The sequence below is a fragment of the Neovison vison genome, chromosome 7 (genome assembly GCF_020171115.1).
Source record: "Neovison vison isolate M4711 chromosome 7, ASM_NN_V1, whole genome shotgun sequence".
Lineage (NCBI taxonomy): Eukaryota > Metazoa > Chordata > Mammalia > Carnivora > Mustelidae > Neogale > Neogale vison.
This window is the reverse complement of record NC_058097.1, coordinates 119,812,474-119,829,828: the sequence shown is the minus strand read 5'-3', so window position 1 is coordinate 119,829,828 and position 17,355 is coordinate 119,812,474. Positions and strand designations below refer to the sequence as shown.

Genomic DNA, 17,355 nt, shown 5'->3' with positions numbered 1-17,355 from the left:
GTCTGGGAGGACAAAGGATCAGCTCCCACTTCTTATATTCCTTTTTTGTGGGAAGGAGACACCAGTGAAGTGGTCTGTGCCACGGAAATACCGGACCACATTCTTTCATCTCAGGGATGTGTCCAGTCAGCTTCGTGGACATTCTGATCCTAAATCAAACTCTTCGTATTAGAATTGATAGGCATTAACTATGCTTCACGTCTAAATGATGGTTCCTTTTGTATTCAAAAGAAATCATTGCCCCAACAGTAGGCATGAGAGAAGCTAAGGTATGTTTGCCTCTTGTTGGCACAGTTTTTGGTTGGACTTTGCCTGAAAGTTCCTTTAAACTTCTGGGAACTAATGCTATAATGATAAAGCCTGCTAACATCATAGAGAAAGCTGAAGATGAGTAATCATAAATAGTTTTATACGAATTATATGCATCCTGTGCCAAAATAAAAAGGATAGCGACCTTGCTAGCAGAGCTCCTGGAGACCAAGATGGGGAAGAAAGCTGGCTTCACACGACACCGGCACGTTCTAACACACGATCAGTTCTACTGTCAGGTATTCGATCTTCCTGTAGGTATTTCTGTCTGGGTAGATTTCAAAGCAAATAGATTTGAGGACTGTCTGAAAATACATCTCTACTTCTGCCTTCTTTTCCTATTTGTTTGAGAAATGGGGAAGATGACATGAAAGGGGTTAGAAACCAACTCTCACCCTTGAAGATCCATCATAAAGGCTACCTGCTCTGTGAGGTTCCCTCTAAACCACTGGAAGCCCCAGTGATCTGTCCTTCCCCTGAATACCTGTTAGATTTTGCATTTTACTATATACCACACTGACTTGCGTTATCAGTTACCCATTCATGATCCAGGAAATTGTCTCCCCAATGAGCTACCAGGTCCTGTGTTGTTGTTGTTGTTTTGTTTTGTTTTGTTTTAGGATTTTATTTATTTATTTGACAAAGAAATAGAGAGCACAAGTAGGCAGAGCAGCAGGCAGAGGAAGAAGGAAAAGCAGGCTGTCCGAGAAGCAGGTAGCCAAATGCGGGGACTGGATCCCAAGACCCTGGGATTATGACCTGAGCTGAAGGCAGCTGCTCAACCCACTGAGCCACCTAGGCGCCCCTATCTGCCAGGTCCTTGAGGACAAGGACTGCTCTATTCGTCCACATTACCTATTCACAGTGACTGAATACAGCACATGTTCAAGGTATCTGATTGCATGGGTAATGCCACCAGTAAATAACCCCCAAGTCCCAAATATGATTTTGTTACAGAGTATGTGAAATATAAGGAAAAAATCTATCTCTGTATTAACTTTGTACGCCTTGTGTTCTGCAATTCCTGAGAACAAGGTACAGGAGCGGTGTACTGGGGGCTGCAGGGGGGCCCCAGGAGGGAGCGGGGTAAATGTTAAAATGTATCAAGTCAATTAAAAAATGTCCGCATGGGATTAAAACAAACTGGATTACTGAGAGTTTGCCTAAGCAGTAAAAAATGCTGGCCGACTCCATTTAACAAAGCTAGAAGTCTCAGTCTTCGAGGGTTACTGCCTGCAAGGCTCCTCTGTGCTCCACACGGCTTTCGGAACTTAGCTCACCCTTCAGCAAGGCTTCTGCAAGCAAGGGTTTGGGAGACCCCTTTCCGCTGGTGTTGTCACGGCCGATCCTCACCACCAGGGGGAGCCGCGCGCAGCGCCGCTCCTCGGGACGCGCGGCCGTTCTCCCAGCATGCCCCGCTCTGCCGACGTCGACCCGGAAGTTGTCGCCGGCAGCTGCCGGCCGGCAGCCGTGACAGAAACCGGGTGGCTGATTGCAGTCGCCCGGGGAACCGAGCCCGGGGGAGAGTTCCTCCGAGGGCGGCGGCGAAGACACTGTTGTGTACCCCACAAATCGGGGTTCGGTCTGGGCGCGCCCCCCCCCCAGCGGTGTATGACCCGGTGTTCGGCGTCTGTAAGTGTTGGGTGAGGGACGCCGAGGCCCAGCCCCGCCCTCCCCAGGCAGTGCGGAGGCTCTCCGACCTCTGCATTATGAAGGCCTCGGAGTCTCCGAGAGCGGCGTCTCCGCTGGAAGGGGCTGGAGCGAGGGGGAGAAGCGCAGCTGCCTCTGTGGCTTTGCGGTGCGTGTAGGACTCCGAGGACCCAGAGTCCTGCCCCGGTCCCTGAATAGCAACCCAGATAGCTTTGTCTCCGTACGTTAACGCCCCATTCCCGAACTCAGGTGAAGTAGAAAGAGGGCGATCGATCGACTGGGTAGCCATCTGCCCCTTTAAGCCATGAAGGCGGAGACAGTGTCCTCGTTACAAGAGGCTCCAGCTGGGTCGAGCTGGAACCTCAATAACCTGCTGAGTAGCCGGAAGCTGATGGCTGTGGGGATTGTGCTCGGCTGGCTCCTGATCATCCACTTTCTGGTCAATGTGTGGCTCCTGTGCCTTTTGTCCGCATTACTAGCGGTGCTGGGAGGATGGCTGGGCTCAAATGCCATTGTGGGGGCTTCAGGTCGGTTGCACCTGGAACGCTTCATCCCAGTGGCCACCTGCCCTCCAAATCCTGAGGCAGAGAGGCAACTGGAGCAGGAGATCGACCGCACCATCCAGATGATTATGCGGGACTTTGTGTCATCGTGGTATCGCACTGTGAGCCAGGAGCCAGCCTTTGAGGAAGAAATGGAGGCTGCCATGAGAGGGTTGGTCCAGGAGCTCCGGAGGAGGATGGGCATGGTGGACAGTCATGCTCTTGCACAGAGGGTTCTGACTCTCTGCGGTTGTCACCTGCAGAGCTATATTCAGGCGAAGGAAGCCCTGGCTGGGAAGCAGAGTGGTACCATTGATCCCTCCCAGCTCTGGGAGGCTTACTGCCGAGCTGCTGCCCCACATCCTGCTGTACAGAGCGTCACCACTGAGGTCACCTATACACGTGGCATTGTAAATTTGTTGCTTCAAGGATTAGTGCCAAAGCCCCACTTGGAGACCCGGACCGGTCGCCATGTCGTGGTGGAACTCATTACTTGCAATGTAATCTTACCACTGATCAGCAGGCTGTCAGATCCTGACTGGATCCACCTTGTACTTGTGGGCATCTTTTCAAAGGCCAGAAATAATCCGACAGCAGTGGTTAAATCGACTTCCCAAGCCAGTGCCCTGGAAAAGCCCTCAGTGCCCACATCTCTGCCACTGATTGTTGAGGTACAGAGCCTCCCGGAAGTGAGAGCCCCTTCTCCAGCAGCAGCGCCAGTGCTACTAAACTGTAGTGAGCCAGACGGGCCTTCCCACCACTCCCCGGAAGTTGAAGAAGGCCGTGAAGCAATAGAGGGAGAACTGGGTGGCCTGCCAGAAGAGAGAAAAATAGGAAACAACTCATCTCATTTCCTGCAGCCAGATATTCGAGGCCCTTTGTTTTTATGTGAAGACACAGAGCTGGAGTCTCCATTGTCTGAGCTGAGCAAGGAAACCATCATGCTCATGACCCCAGGCAACTTCCTCTCTGACAGGATCCAGGATGCCCTGTGTGCCCTGGAGGGTCCCCAGTCTCTGGAGTCTAAGGATATTGAGGGATCCGAAGGAATTGAAGGAGCAGAGCCCGAGGAGGGCCCAAGAACAGAAACAGAGACAGGGCTGCTAGTCTCCATGCTGACTTCCTGCCCAGAGATCCACATTGACACAGCAGACAAGGAAGTGGAACAAGGAGATGTCACCTCTCTTACAGCTTTGCTGACAGATCCAGAAAGGACCTGCCTCCCACGACCCTCAGGCTTAGAGAAGGATCTCACCAATGACGGGAGCTCTGTAGATCCTAGTCTGCCACAGGTTCTGCTTTCCTCTTCTCCAACTGGTCCTCTCACCTCAGCCACCTTCAGCTTTGAGCCCCTGAGCAGTCCAGATGGCCCAGTTGTCATCCAGAACCTTCGTATCACTGGTACCATTACTGCTCGAGAGCACAGTGGCACTGGATTCCACCCATACACACTCTACACAGTGAAGGTAACAGGATTAGAATTACGGTCACCCACTCTGTGCTGGGAATGGGTTTGGAGAGCAGAGCCAATGAAGCTAGTGTTCTAAAGGAGAGAGGCTACTCTTCATTTACTATGTTCAATTCAGCATTCTATATGTGAATGGTCTGAAGATCATTTGTAAAGCAGAGCTGGCTTTTCTTCAGTATCTATGCAAACAATCCTAGAATCTCAGGGTTCTTAGGATACTGAGGGTCTATATTTTTCAGTGGTTCCAATATAGAGGCTTGTCCAGAAATTCTCTTTCCAAACCTCCTTGTTAATTTCTTTCTTTCCTTTTTTAGTTACTAGTATCTTTTGTACTTTGTTTAGGATATATATATATATATATATAGTCTCAGAAGGTTTAATAGCCTCCTCATTCCTAGTGGTATTTAAGCACAGAAGTAGGAACTACTTGGCAGAGATGATATGAAGGGGTTCATGTATTAGATGGTGAATTCAGTTACAGCAGTGGCTCCCTGAAACTGGCGTTAGGGTAGACTGCCTCCCATTCACCAGAAGAGGGTATTTTTATAAATTTTCATTCAGCTCTATCAGAGCCTATCAGAATCTATTTAAAAAGAAGCCCAACTCATTTTTGAGGAGTAGCCAGGTTTGGAAATATATGTGTGCTGTTAGTGTCACTCAGGGAGCAGACCTTTCCACAGAAACTCCCAGGTGCTCCAGGATTGAGAGCCCCACCTTGAATTCTGTCTGGGTCTCTTACCCAGGCCTTTCCTTCACAGTGCTGGTCTGAGGGACTATTACTTTGCTTATGTCAGTTCATGATGAATACTTCACTCTGGCTCTAGAAAATTTTAACACAGCCTTAAACCCACCAACAAAGAGATTATGTGTTCCATCACTTGCCCCACAATATAATGCCTCCTCCAAACAAAAATGGTAACCCACCCCTAATGAGAACAAGTACATACATAGTTCTTGCACATCATTTCATTATATCTTAACTACTCTGTCAAAAAGTCTACCCTGCACTGAGTTGCAGCTTTCATGCTGCTCAGGGTGTTTGCTCTGGGGGAACATTCAGTACAAGTTCTCTTTCCCCACATACTGGCCCTCCACACATATGAAGACAGGGAACTTTGACCCCTTACAACATCTCCAGTATTCATGTGACTTACAATCATACAGATGATATGTGCTTAGGGGAAAAAAAAAAAAAAACAATTTAGCTCCAAGAATAATAATTAATCTGCCCAAAGCAAAATAAAAACACATGTTCCTCTAATACATTCCAGGCAAACAAATGATTTTATTCATCAGCTGTTTTGGATTATTTGTTCTTCTCCCTAAATAACATAAATAATCACTGGTCAAGTATAATGGCAAATGGTTATCCTTTTATAATGTCCAACCTATAATTTAGGAGTGAAAGAGGTGCTCTTGTACCTTCTGTTTTATACTCTTTGAGATTTGAAAAATATTAATATAGCCATTTTTTGAAAAGATTTATTTATTTCAGAGAGAGAATGATAAGTGGGTGGAGCAGAGGGAGAGGGAGAGACCATCACAAGCAGAATTCACTCCAAGTGTGGAGCCTGACGCAGGACTCGATCCCATGGCCGTGAGGTCAAAACCTGAGCTGAAACCAAGAGTTGGACCCTTAACTGCCTGTGCCACCCAGGAGTCCTACAGCTGTTTTATAAGTAAAGAAAGTTTTTGTAGGAAGGGGTTTTGAGGGAGAAGGAAGGAATGGAGAATAGCAAAACTCATTTCTCTTTCTGGGCCACATATGTTGGGGAGCACATCTCATTCCTTAATTCAGCTATCCTGGGAATTCAAGTTATTTATTGCAACTCAGAGCAGCAGTCGGATCTAGTAGGTTCAGAAGTGGGGCACTTGGGTGGCTCAGTAACAGTTAAGCTTCTGCCTTTGGCTCAGGTCATGATCCCAGGGTTCTGGGATTGAGCCCCACATCAGACTCCCTGCCCAGTGGGATTCTGCTTCTCCCTCTCCCTCTGCCTGACACTGCCTACTTGTGTATGTGTCGCTCTCTGTCAAATAAATTTTAAAAAAGAAAAGGAAAAAATAAAGAGAATAGAAACTTTTCCCTCCCTTTACCTCTGCTGTGCTCTTACTTTGTGGCCATTGAGCTGATGCCCTAAACAAATGTGTTCATTCAACAGTATGAGACGGCCCTGGATGGTGAGAACAGCAGCGGCCTGCAGCAGGTGGCCTACCACACTGTGAATCGCCGCTACCGCGAGTTCCTGAATCTACAGACTCGTCTGGAGGAGAAATCAGATCTCCGAAAGTTCATCAAAAGTCAGGAGTTTCCCAGCCCAGACTGCCTTCTTGTTTTCCACATCTAGCCCCCTGATCTGAGAGGCTGGAGGCCTAGTAGTTTGTGGGGAGGGATACAGGAGGAGAACACAGCAATAAGGGGCCCGTGTTCTGCCAGTTTGCTTTCATATGTTTTGGGTTTTAGTGCTGGATAGCACTGACCACATTCTTTCTGAGGTACTTCTTTGCCATTTAATGCTTTGTTCTGTGGCCCATCTAGTTTAAGCTTAAGAAACTTTCACGTTTCCACCTGTGTCCGTGAGGTAGTGTAAGGAGTTAAATCAACTTTTCCACATGCATGCAGACATGGATTGCTCTTAAATATTAAAATAGTATCCAGAAATACTCGCCATCCTTCCTTTAACAACCAGGCTTTTTGTGTGTTTGCTATTTGACACCCATAAGGCACAGGAACAGTAAGAAAATGTAATAAAATTTAACTCTAAAAATAAGCTAGTAAGCCAGCTACTTTGATTTAAAAAAAAACAAAAAAAAAACAAAAAAAACCTACAAAACTGATGATTACCCAAATAAACCTTTTAATCAGTTTAGGCATAAGTTGGGGATTTCAGTAATGCATTTTCTTTCTTTCATTTTGCTTTTTTTAAGATTTTTTTTTTTTTAAAGATTTTATTTATTTATTTGACAGACAGAGATCACAGGTAGGCAGAGAAGCAGGCAGATAGAGAGGAAGGGAAGCAGGCCCCCTGCTGAGCAGAGAGCCCGATGTGGGACTCGATCCCAGGACCCTGAGATCATGACCTGAGCCGAAGGCAGCGGCTTAACCCACTGAGCCACCCAGGCGCCCCTTAAGATTTTATTTATTTGATAGACAGAGATCACAAGTAGGCAGAGAGGCACGCAGAGAGAGAGAGTAAGGGAAGCAGGCTCCCTGCTAAGCAGAGAGCCTGATGCGGGACTCGATCCCAGGACCCCAGGATCATGACTGGATCCGAAGGCAGAGGCTTTAACCCTTTGAGCCACCCAGGCGTTCCTGCATTTTCTTTCTTAATAATAATAGTTACCACTGAACTGAGCTTGAAAACTTTTGCCAGGTTCTCTTCTAAGTACTTTACACATATTAGCTCACTTAATTCTCTGAACAGCTTATGGATTAGATAACTGTCATTATCCCCACTTTACAGAGAGAAACGTCAAAGAAGGATTAGGCAACTGCTGAAGGTCATTCTCATAGTAGGGATTGGAGCTAAAATTTAAACTTGGGCAGCTGGACTTCAGAGCCCTCATTTGTAACTCCTGAGGCATAAGGCTTCCTCTACCTTATCCTGAATACTGATAACAAGAGTAGAGTGTAGGTACTATATCCTTGGGATATATTTGGAACTCCCTAAATAAAAAAAATAAAATAAGGTCTTAGGAATATATTCGACCATTCTGTTTTCTTTGCATATATGATGTATCTTATATGGAATATCTCTCAGTAAATGTTAAGTGAATGAGTTTGTGTTTTGTTTTTTTAAGACGTGAAGGGTCCTAAAAAGCTCTTTCCGGATCTTCCATTTGGCAACATGGATAGTGACAGAGTAGAAGCCCGAAAGAGCCTCCTGGAATCCTTTCTAAAGGTCAGCATCCTTCTGTTTTGGCTGTGTTCTCATTCTAATTACCAGATACCCGAGCCAACCTGGAAAGACCTGGGGACCAGAATTTCTCTTTGAAATCCTTCTTGTGTCTTTTGCAGCAACTCTGTGCCATTCCAGAGATCGCTAACAGTGAGGAGATGCAGGAGTTCCTTGCTCTGAACACAGATGCTCGGATTGCCTTTGTCAAGAAACCATTCATGGTGTCCAGAATAGACAAGGTACCAGCAGGGCCACTGTGCTCAGCTTTAGTTTCTCACCAGAGTGTATGCAAGGATTAAAAAATAAAGGAGTTTGGGGGTGGGGAGAGACAGCAGAGAGGAGTCCATGGAATGTGGATGAGAATTTTTAAGACCTGTTGCAAATATTGGTTGGACCATCACTTTGCTGAATTACAGTGGGCAACTATGACACTATATGTGTTCACACATCTCCTAGACAATATTATGACATTGTTGTTATTCAGTGGAGGAAGATAAGGATAGATCCGTACTTCCATAGATCAATGGTGGCAGAAAAGTCTCCTGGAGGTAAGGATCATTCCTGGTGTTGGTCACTCAGGAAAAAGAGCCCCAAGACAGGACACAAAGCTGGATTTAGACTGGTGTGGTGACTCTCTGTTGGAGAACAGAGCATGGAAAGAATTATACTTTTCAAGAGGTTAGCTCAGAACCTTTGGAGATGGTAGAAGAAGGGCATTTGTACAACACATTATATCCTGTAAGCAGGGATTACCAGATGATTTTAGAGTCTCCAGGGCACAAGTCTGAGGTTTATGTTTATCCAAAGATGGCATGTGTTTAAAAAGGTTAGAAACCACTGACTCACTGGAGAAGGTGGGTCTCTCTCTAGATTTCAGGAGATAAAATGGAAAAGTGGAATATCGTGGTAGGAATTAGGAGACATTCATTGCTATGAAGAAAAAGCTGCAAACTGAAAAGGGAGGGAGGAAGTAGAATTCCCAGAATTCCATGAGGATGTGTCCATCTATACAGATGTGTTCACTCACTGACTTACCAGCCACTTACTGTTTCCCTGGTCAAGTATGAGCTTGACCATGAACAGGACTAACTGCTGGTGATACAAGAGTGAACAGAGCAGATAAGAACCCTCTCCGCAACTACAATTTTGTGAGCCTTGAGAACAAGTTAAATTTTCTAAGCTGCATTATCAATTCATGCTGTCCTCTTGTTCTTTCCCTGGTTTGTTACCCCTGTTCTTTACCGTCATCTTACCCCATCACTTCAGCCTTGTCTCTGCTGTGCTGGCTATGTTCTTTGTAGAGGATAAACACAGGCAAGAATTAAGGAAGGCATGATGCTGCTGTGAGCCGGCAGTGTTAATTAGCAAGGAGCACCAAAGGAAAAGTAAAGATTTCTCTTTACTTCTTTAGTATTTTAGGGTTTCTTTTGTGAATTTTCCTTTTTAGCATATATCTTTGTGCCGTTTTTCCATTCTGAAAAATATACACAACTCTTGCTCTTCAGTGAGGATTGTTTTATTTGGTCTTTACGAGTAGTTTATGTCAACTCTTACCAATTATTCCTTAATTTTGACATGAGTAATTTTTGTTACTCTTTCTGTAAAGAAGAGAAATTGTGTGGATTAACTGAAAAAAACAGTTCTTTACTCTGTGAATTACTCTGAGCGTGTTAATATTATATATGCTTCTAGAATGTATTTCTTATTTGATAATCTTTACTCTTTCTCTTTTCCATATATTCCTACCTGTATCACTTCCATTTATTTATATCTTAGTGAAAGTATTATTGATTTGGAAATGAAAAATCATTCCTTCATATGCAAGAAAAGAAATTGAAAAATGAAAAGTATTTCACCAGCCTGCAGAACTCCCAGCTTTTTATTTATCTCATTGTTTGTTTTGGCTTCTTTTCCCATGGCATTGTTTGTCTTAACTCTGTGAGGAAGCAGATTTTTATGGCCACTGAGAAAAGGGGGGATAGTTGCCAGGAAATCTGTCTGGTATCTGACTATGCTGATGAAAAGGCTCCATTAACTAGCCTGGCTATCTGCTCATCTTCATTGCATAAAGCACCATAAGACAACTGCTCATTTGGTGGTTTCTGTCTGACCCTGCACCTTGACCCCTGCAGATGGTGGTAAGTGCTATCGTGGATACACTGAAGACAGCATTTCCTCGCTCCGAACCCCAGAGCCCCACAGAAGAGCTGAGTGAGGCCGAGACAGAAACCAAGCCCCAGACAGAAGGCAAGAAGCCCAGCAAGTGAGAATCCCTTTGGTCACGCGGGGACCCTTTCCAAATCTCAGGATGATTGCCAGTCCTCAGCCAAAGTCTATCCCCACTTTCTGGCCCTAGGAGAGAGGAGATGGGACATACATACCAGTTTTTATACAAAGCCAGACCCCACACTCTTCAGTGCTCATCCCAAAGGAGCCTGAGATCCAGCATAGGTATCCCTGCTAAATGTTTGTCTTGCCATGGGAACCCAGGGCTTAAACTGACTATGGAGTTTTGACTAGAAGGAAAACTGTAGAATATGGATATTCTTCTTTTCTATTTTCCTGGAAAATTGAAATGTTTCTTTCCTATTAAGAACTAAGACTTATAACTGATCTCTGTCATCATTTCTGGAAATCTTAGCTCAGAAGATGCACATACTAGCAATAAACAGGAAAGGGCCAGGATGAACACATATAGGGCCTATTTTAGGCTATTCTGTCCTGTGCTAGGGTCCCACATCTATCCTTCCAAAACCAGCATGTGGAAGGGAAGAGCATCACACTTACCCCTAACTGCAGACTTCATATCTGTACCTGGACCATTATGAAGAGAAAGAGTAAGTGAGTGAGTGAAAGAGAGAAGAGAATGTGTGTGTGTATGTCTGCACACGCGCGTGTGGGTGTGTGTGGGTGTGTGTGCATGTGTTGGAGGAAGGAGAGGGAAGGGTGGAGAGTTTGTCTGTCTGTTTCTGTATGTCTGCCTGACTGTCTTTTTCTATGTTCGTGTCTCATGGACCAACAATAACACAGTTTTTAGCCTTTTTTAACTGAGCCCATATTTTGAAGGATGACTGTGATATCTGTGCTTATAAGAGCCTTGAAATATGAGGTTAGCACTTGTGGTTCCTTCCCTACTTTTATTTGGAACACTGGGAGAGTAAGTGGATGTATGAAAAGGGCATGAACAACGGCAACAAAAACCTTGGTTTATGCCACTTGTCAATTTAATCTCCAACAAATTTTTAATGAGTAGATAGTATATGCTAGCCATTTTTTAGCTTGTGGGAATACAACCAGGATAGGCTGGCCCCTATTTTACATTAGCAAAAGCCTTTTCACAAATGCATTGTGGACATAGCTTAGTGCAGTGGTTGCGCTATGTATTAAGAACTGCCAGAATGTATATCATTTTGGGAATTTCAGGACCAGGTCTCTCCTGGCAACTCTGATCATAGTAAGCTCCCAAGAATAAGTATGGGTGTTCTTGTTTTTTTAAGGTATCAATACTTATCAGCCCTTTGTTTGGAGATCAAAGCCATAAATTATGTTGTTTCTGCTCTTTTGTGTCAATACCAGGTCCAGATTGAGGTTCTCCTCCAGTAAGATTGCTCCAGCACTGAATATCACTGAGGCACCTGAGAAGATTCTCTATGGTCTCCAGGAAGGCAATGTGGTAAGAAGTTCCTAGATAACTCCTGGAATTAATAGCTGAGATGTTGATCCTGCAGTTACATTCTCCAAAGTTAGGAGAGATAAAGATGCCTTGCTAAAGGACTTAACCAGCATCTAGATCTCTAATTTTTATTCTAAACTCAGGGGTCATGGGCTTATAATAAAAGATGGCAGAATGAGAAGGAAGGCCAGTTCCTGGGAGAGAACAAATGACCCAAATGTATTTGCAGTGAATGAGAATACAAAGGCATTGTTTTACTTGGGATTTAGGTAGAAAGTGAGAAGTTTCCAAAGGTGGCCACAGAGTTAGTTGGGTTCTATACTCATGATACTTAGTGCAGGCAAGGAATAGGAAGAAGCTGAAAGGCCATGGTTACTCTCCTATTTTCTTCATTCTTTATGTGATATGACACTGGCACTTTCTTCAGGAGTCAGAAATCCTATCCACATCTGTGATGGAATCCTTTATTGAAAAACAGACAAAGTTATTAGAAATGCAGCCAGCAGAAGCCGCAGGAAAAGATCCAGAACAAATCCCTAAAGGTTGTATGGATGGTTACTTGTCTGATGCAGCTGTGCCTGCCCAAGATCTCCGCAGTGGTGATCCAGGTATGTGACAAGATCTCCGTCCCCACAGAGAAGGGAGGCAGGGTGTGACAGTCGGGATTCATTGATGTAATTTCTTTTGTGTTCAGCTAAGCAAGCCATGTATTAAACACCAGTGTTTGAGGTACTGTGCTGAGTCCTGGGATACAAAGAAGAATTTGACACAGTCCCCAGAGCTGAGTCAAACAGGACTCAGCAGGGGACAAAAACAGGGAGTTCTGGTCCAGCAAAATAAGATCCATGAATATAATATTATCTTATGTTATTTTTGCCATGGTTTGGCATCTTTGGACTCCCTTGACCTACGAACTTTCTTTTGTGTCTTTGGTACCCCTTTCTGGTTTTCTCTCTACCTCTCTTGTGATCTCTTCTCTGTCCCCTTTGTTGGTTCCCTAAGTACCCTTCCAGAACTTTATTTTTGGCTCTCTGTTCTTACTCTGTATACTCCCCCTGAGTGATCTCATTTGTATTCTTGATTTTAAGTCTAACATGTGCTGACGATGCCGAAATATTGGATGTCATATTTCCACTTGCTTACCAGAAATCTCCACTTTGATGTACCATAGAGCAACTGAAAGCTCAAGATGGAATTCTCCCTTTTTCCTGGATCTTTTCCTTCTGTTTTATTTACTACTGTAACAAATGACACCACCCGGTTCCCCAGCATAGAGCAGGAAGGGAGAAGAGGTGAGGACAGGGAGGTTTGCTTCCCCCAAAAAATGCAGTTGTTTTTTGTTTTGTTTTGTTTTGTTTTGTTTTGTTTTTTTACAGAGGAAGAATTGGGAGCCCTGGGTATTAGTATGTTTGCTAAGCTAGAACTTATAAAAAAGTTTTCAGTTCCAATAAGACAGTCTCCCATTGAAAAGAAAAGATCACAAAATCCTGGGGGAAGAGGGGAGAAAAAAACTGATTTCAGCATTGTTTCTCAGGTGTACTTGAACAGTCACCTGACCTCTGCTTTATGGACCTCAGCTTAGCTGTGTGAAAAAACCCACATATCTGATATCTTCCCACATATCTCACTGGTTAAGTAAATGAAGTGTTAAAACAGCAAAAGCATCAGAGAGCTCTAGGAAGTTACAAATAAGAGAAAGTCAAGCCTGTAAATTTTGAACATCATATCTCTAAGGGTATAGTTTATGTGTGAGGTTTTCTTCTAGCCCTGAGAAACAAAATGCTCACATGATGCGAAACTTAGCGTTTTCTTCCAAAGGACTCTCTTCCCTCTGTTTTCTCTTATTTTTTACTGCTATGACAGGCTATCACCACATGGTGGCAGCTCTAGGTAAATGCTAGACTTGAGAAAATCATAAAATCCAGAAGGGTGGCTGATGCTCTGCATGGTACTGTTTCCCAAGGAACTGAATATCCTGTCTTTGAGGAAATGACTGGAAATAAACATACCAGTTCCCATGCCCCCTTGAAATGCATTGCAGAAAAAAAAAAAAAAAATATATATATATATATATATATATAGAGAGAGAGAGAGAGAGAGAGAAATATATTAGATGAGATTAAGAAAAAAAGTAGGATTTGGTTCTCAAAGATTCATCCAAATCTGGAGTTATTAATGTCGTAAAGAGCCCTTTATGGAAGAGAGTTTGGGCAAGCTGGCTAAGACAATACCCTTTGGTCCAGGACTAACAAAATTATTGTTGATGATTAATTATGATATTAATCACAGCAGTAGCACCAGATTGCTGAGATTCATTCTGGAACATTATGTATTCCTGGGGACATCTCCTAGGAAGCATATCACGGATGACATGGGGCCCCCTGAACGGGGTTAAAGAATGGATGCTTCCATCCATAAAGTACATCTGTTCAGGAGCTTAACATGGGTGTGAAGTTACTTGTGGTCTTACCGTTCTTTGAGAGAGGAAGAAATCAGTCATTGTTATGGCATATGTTACCAAAGGTGGAGTGTTCTTCCTCAAACCACATGTTATCTCAAAACCAAAAACTAAAGCCTTCTGGATCCCAACCCAGTAGCTCTGTGTAATGGAGATACTTTCAAAGCAAACTTGTTTACAGGGGAATGAATCCCCAAAATTTCCCCAAATCTGTTGCCCACAACATTTCCATGATGCTTTGTGGAGGCCAGTGGAATATAAGAATGGAAGAGACTGAACTTTGCCAGTTCCAGTTAGTCATTATTTGGGAGTAGTTACTTGGAATAGAATGTATTCAGTTCCTGCGGGGGAAGTACAAAAGAAACAGAAGCTAGATAGGCAAAATAATTATGTGCAAAATCTTTTAGAAAGATAAATATTACTGAGTGACTAAGGAATATAAACAAAGAATTATAAAGAAATACAGAGCCTGTCACTGAACTTCCTAGATATAAAGTAAACCATCTCTTGATTTGAGTACAGAAGAATTACAGAAATATAAGACGATTGATAAAACGGTGAATACCTGGTGCGTTGAAATATGTTCCTCCAGAATGGGTCTCTTCTGGGTTACTTTTTTTTTTTTAAGATTTTATTTATTTATTTGAGAGACAGAGATCACAAGTAGGCAGAGGCAGGCAGAGAGAAAGAGGAGGAAGCAGGCTCCCTGCCAAGCAGGAGCCCAATGCAGGGCTCGATTCCAGGACCCTGGAATCATGACCCGAGCTGAAGGCAGAGTTTTTAACCCACTGAGCCACCCAAGTACTCCCTGAGTTACTTTTGATGCCTTTTCATTCCCCAGGAGCAGAGACAGAGCTAGCTGACACAGCCCTAGATCTGCTCCTCTTGCTGCTGATGGAACAGTGGAGATGGCTATGTACAGAAAACATTCAGAAAGTTCTTCATCTTGTATTTGGGACCTTAGTTCAGAGGTAAGATGGTAGAGTTCTTCATCGTATTAGAGTCTCAGATTGGACAAGAGTTGGATATGATGCTGAATTCTTCACTGGAGAGGGAAAGAGTAGAGTCCAGGAAACCTGCAGTCATGAGGAAAGACAGAGACTCTGTCATAGGTGCATAGGATGAAGACTGCCTGAAGAGTGCCAAAAGGCTTGTCTTAATCACCTCAACGTCTAAAGTATAAATGGGTCTGCTTCTCTAAGACTTCTGGCATAATCCACTGAGTTACACTGTCTGTGATCTTAAAACACTTCACCTCAACTCTTCCTACTCGGGGATCGATTCTCCACCCAGTTATACCCCCTAGACCTATACCTTCCAACGTTGCAATGGACATTGCTCTTCACTGACAGCATCTATTTACTGTGATGATAAACAATGAAACAAGGAGAAAACAGATCAGTTCTCTGAAAATAAAGATTGTTTTCTCCAAAAGGCGTGTAAACATTCACAACTAAAGAAGTACTTACACAGGATGGTAAGGAGTAAAAGTATTCTTGTATATAAAGCGTGGACTGTGATCCCAACACCACTTGTATCTCCTAAAAGATCTGCACATGGATGGAGTCTTTAGCTGCTGACTTCCTAACCATGAAACTAACACAAACTCTGCTAAACTCAAGATGGTCAGAGAGACAGTCTCAGAACCAGACAGGTATACACAATGCTTGTGTTTTGACCATTCTTGTTTTGATTTCTCCCTTTTGAGACATCCTGGCAGATCCTAAAGGAAGAAGTCAAATTCTGGACTTCTTCTCTTAGCATGTGGCTCATGATAATAGGTCACTCCAAAAAGAAAAACTCTTTTTAAAAACAGAATTATGTGTCCATTCTACAAGTAGAAAATCCATTAACAAGGAGCAAGTAAATCTCCCCTCCCACTCTCAGAGTTACTTAAGATAAGAGAAGCTTAAGGAGATTTAATAATAAAAAGACCTAGGGAAAGAAGACAGTGCACTTTTATATTTTCTGAGTGCTCATCATATGTCAGCACCTGACCTCTGTGTACATATATTTTCTTGTAGCAGCCAAGTGAGGTAGGCCGTCCCATTTTATAGAAGTAAATAGAGGTTGGCAAAGTCAGCTAGCATACATAAGGTCATAGTTAATGACACCTTGACTTTGAAGCTAGATGTGTATAACTCCAAAGCAAATGTGCTTTTTCCTACATGTTGAAGCTGACAACTGGTCTCCACGCGAAACCCACATATAAATGCTGACAATGGCCATGCCTTTTGACTTTCCCCCTTGTCCCTCTTCCATATTCAGCCCTGCCACTAGAGTGCTTTTTCCAAAAAGCAAATATGAATATATAGTCTGCACTTAATATCCTTCAGTTGTGCCCTATTGCCTACAAAAGTGATATTTCTACTATGTTTCCCAGAGTTCTAGGGGTTCCACAGAGGTGCTTTAGAAGCTAAGGGAAAACTGAGTAGACCATGATCTAATCAAAGAAATTTCATTTTGGTCAGTGTAATAGGCTGGAATCTGGGTTATTTTTTGTTTGAGAAAGGGCTCCACTGTGTTTAAATATATATTTATTATATTACAATTTCTCCTTTCCTATGTGACATGGCTTGGTCCCAGCCTTATTTCTAATTCTCCCCCATGCAAACCATTCATCGTGGCCCATACACTCTGTGGTCTCTCTTTCTTCAGGTCTTTATTCATCCTCTTATCTCTACCAGAATGGTCTTTTTCTGTTCATTCTTCTCCTCCTCATTCTATCTCTCTCATTCTTTCTCATTCCCTATGTCCAAAACTCCTCCTTTTCTTGTCTGCTGCTAAATAATTTTCAAAAAATTAAGCATTAAATGTCATTTATTCTGTGAATCCTCTCCCACCTTCCTCCAGAACTAAGGAGCTCTCTTTTTTACTCTGAAAGTTCTGATGATTATACTTATTACAGTATACAGAGAAATGATTTTCTTTACCTAAACTAGAGGTACTCAAGTTGGGGGCAATTTTCTTCCAGGGCTCTTTGGAACATCTGGAGATATTTGTGTTTGTCACAACTGAGAAGAGAGGCAGAAAGCTATTTCATCTAGAGGGTAGAGGCCTGGGATGCTGCTAAACATTCTACACTACACAGAACAGCATTCTCCCCCCTTGCCCCCCACCCCAAACAACAATGAATCATCCTACCCAAAATATCAGTAGTGCAAAGGTGAGAAACTTTGCACTAGACTATCAGTTCTTTAAGGACTAGACGTGGCTATATATCCACAGCAACTTACACGGGACCCAGGACATAGAAGGTGTTCATTAAATGTTAGAGAATGCAATAAACATTTCCTTTCTCATTACCTTCATACTTGAAGTCAAGCCTCTGTATTTTATTCAGTCATCTGTGAATATTG

The 17,355-nt window shown here is 43.4% G+C and overlaps 1 protein-coding gene across 2 annotated transcripts in view; it reads left to right on the top strand.

Moving 5' to 3' along the window:
• Positions 1–1,770: 1,770 nt before the first annotated feature.
• The window catches only part of SNX19 (sorting nexin 19), a 40,854-nt gene continuing 25,269 nt past the window's right edge, over positions 1,771–17,355 (top strand). For both annotated transcript variants that reach the window (XM_044258219.1, XM_044258218.1), the window contains exons 1-8: positions 1,771–3,967; positions 6,129–6,267; positions 7,768–7,868; positions 7,985–8,104; positions 9,998–10,128; positions 11,442–11,538; positions 11,966–12,146; positions 14,838–14,967. In XM_044258219.1, coding sequence (XP_044114154.1) covers positions 2,264–3,967; positions 6,129–6,267; positions 7,768–7,868; positions 7,985–8,104; positions 9,998–10,128; positions 11,442–11,538; positions 11,966–12,146; positions 14,838–14,967 — 2,603 coding nt within the window. In that variant the 5' untranslated portion in view covers positions 1,771–2,263. The remainder of the gene's footprint in view (positions 3,968–6,128; positions 6,268–7,767; positions 7,869–7,984; positions 8,105–9,997; positions 10,129–11,441; positions 11,539–11,965; positions 12,147–14,837; positions 14,968–17,355) is intronic.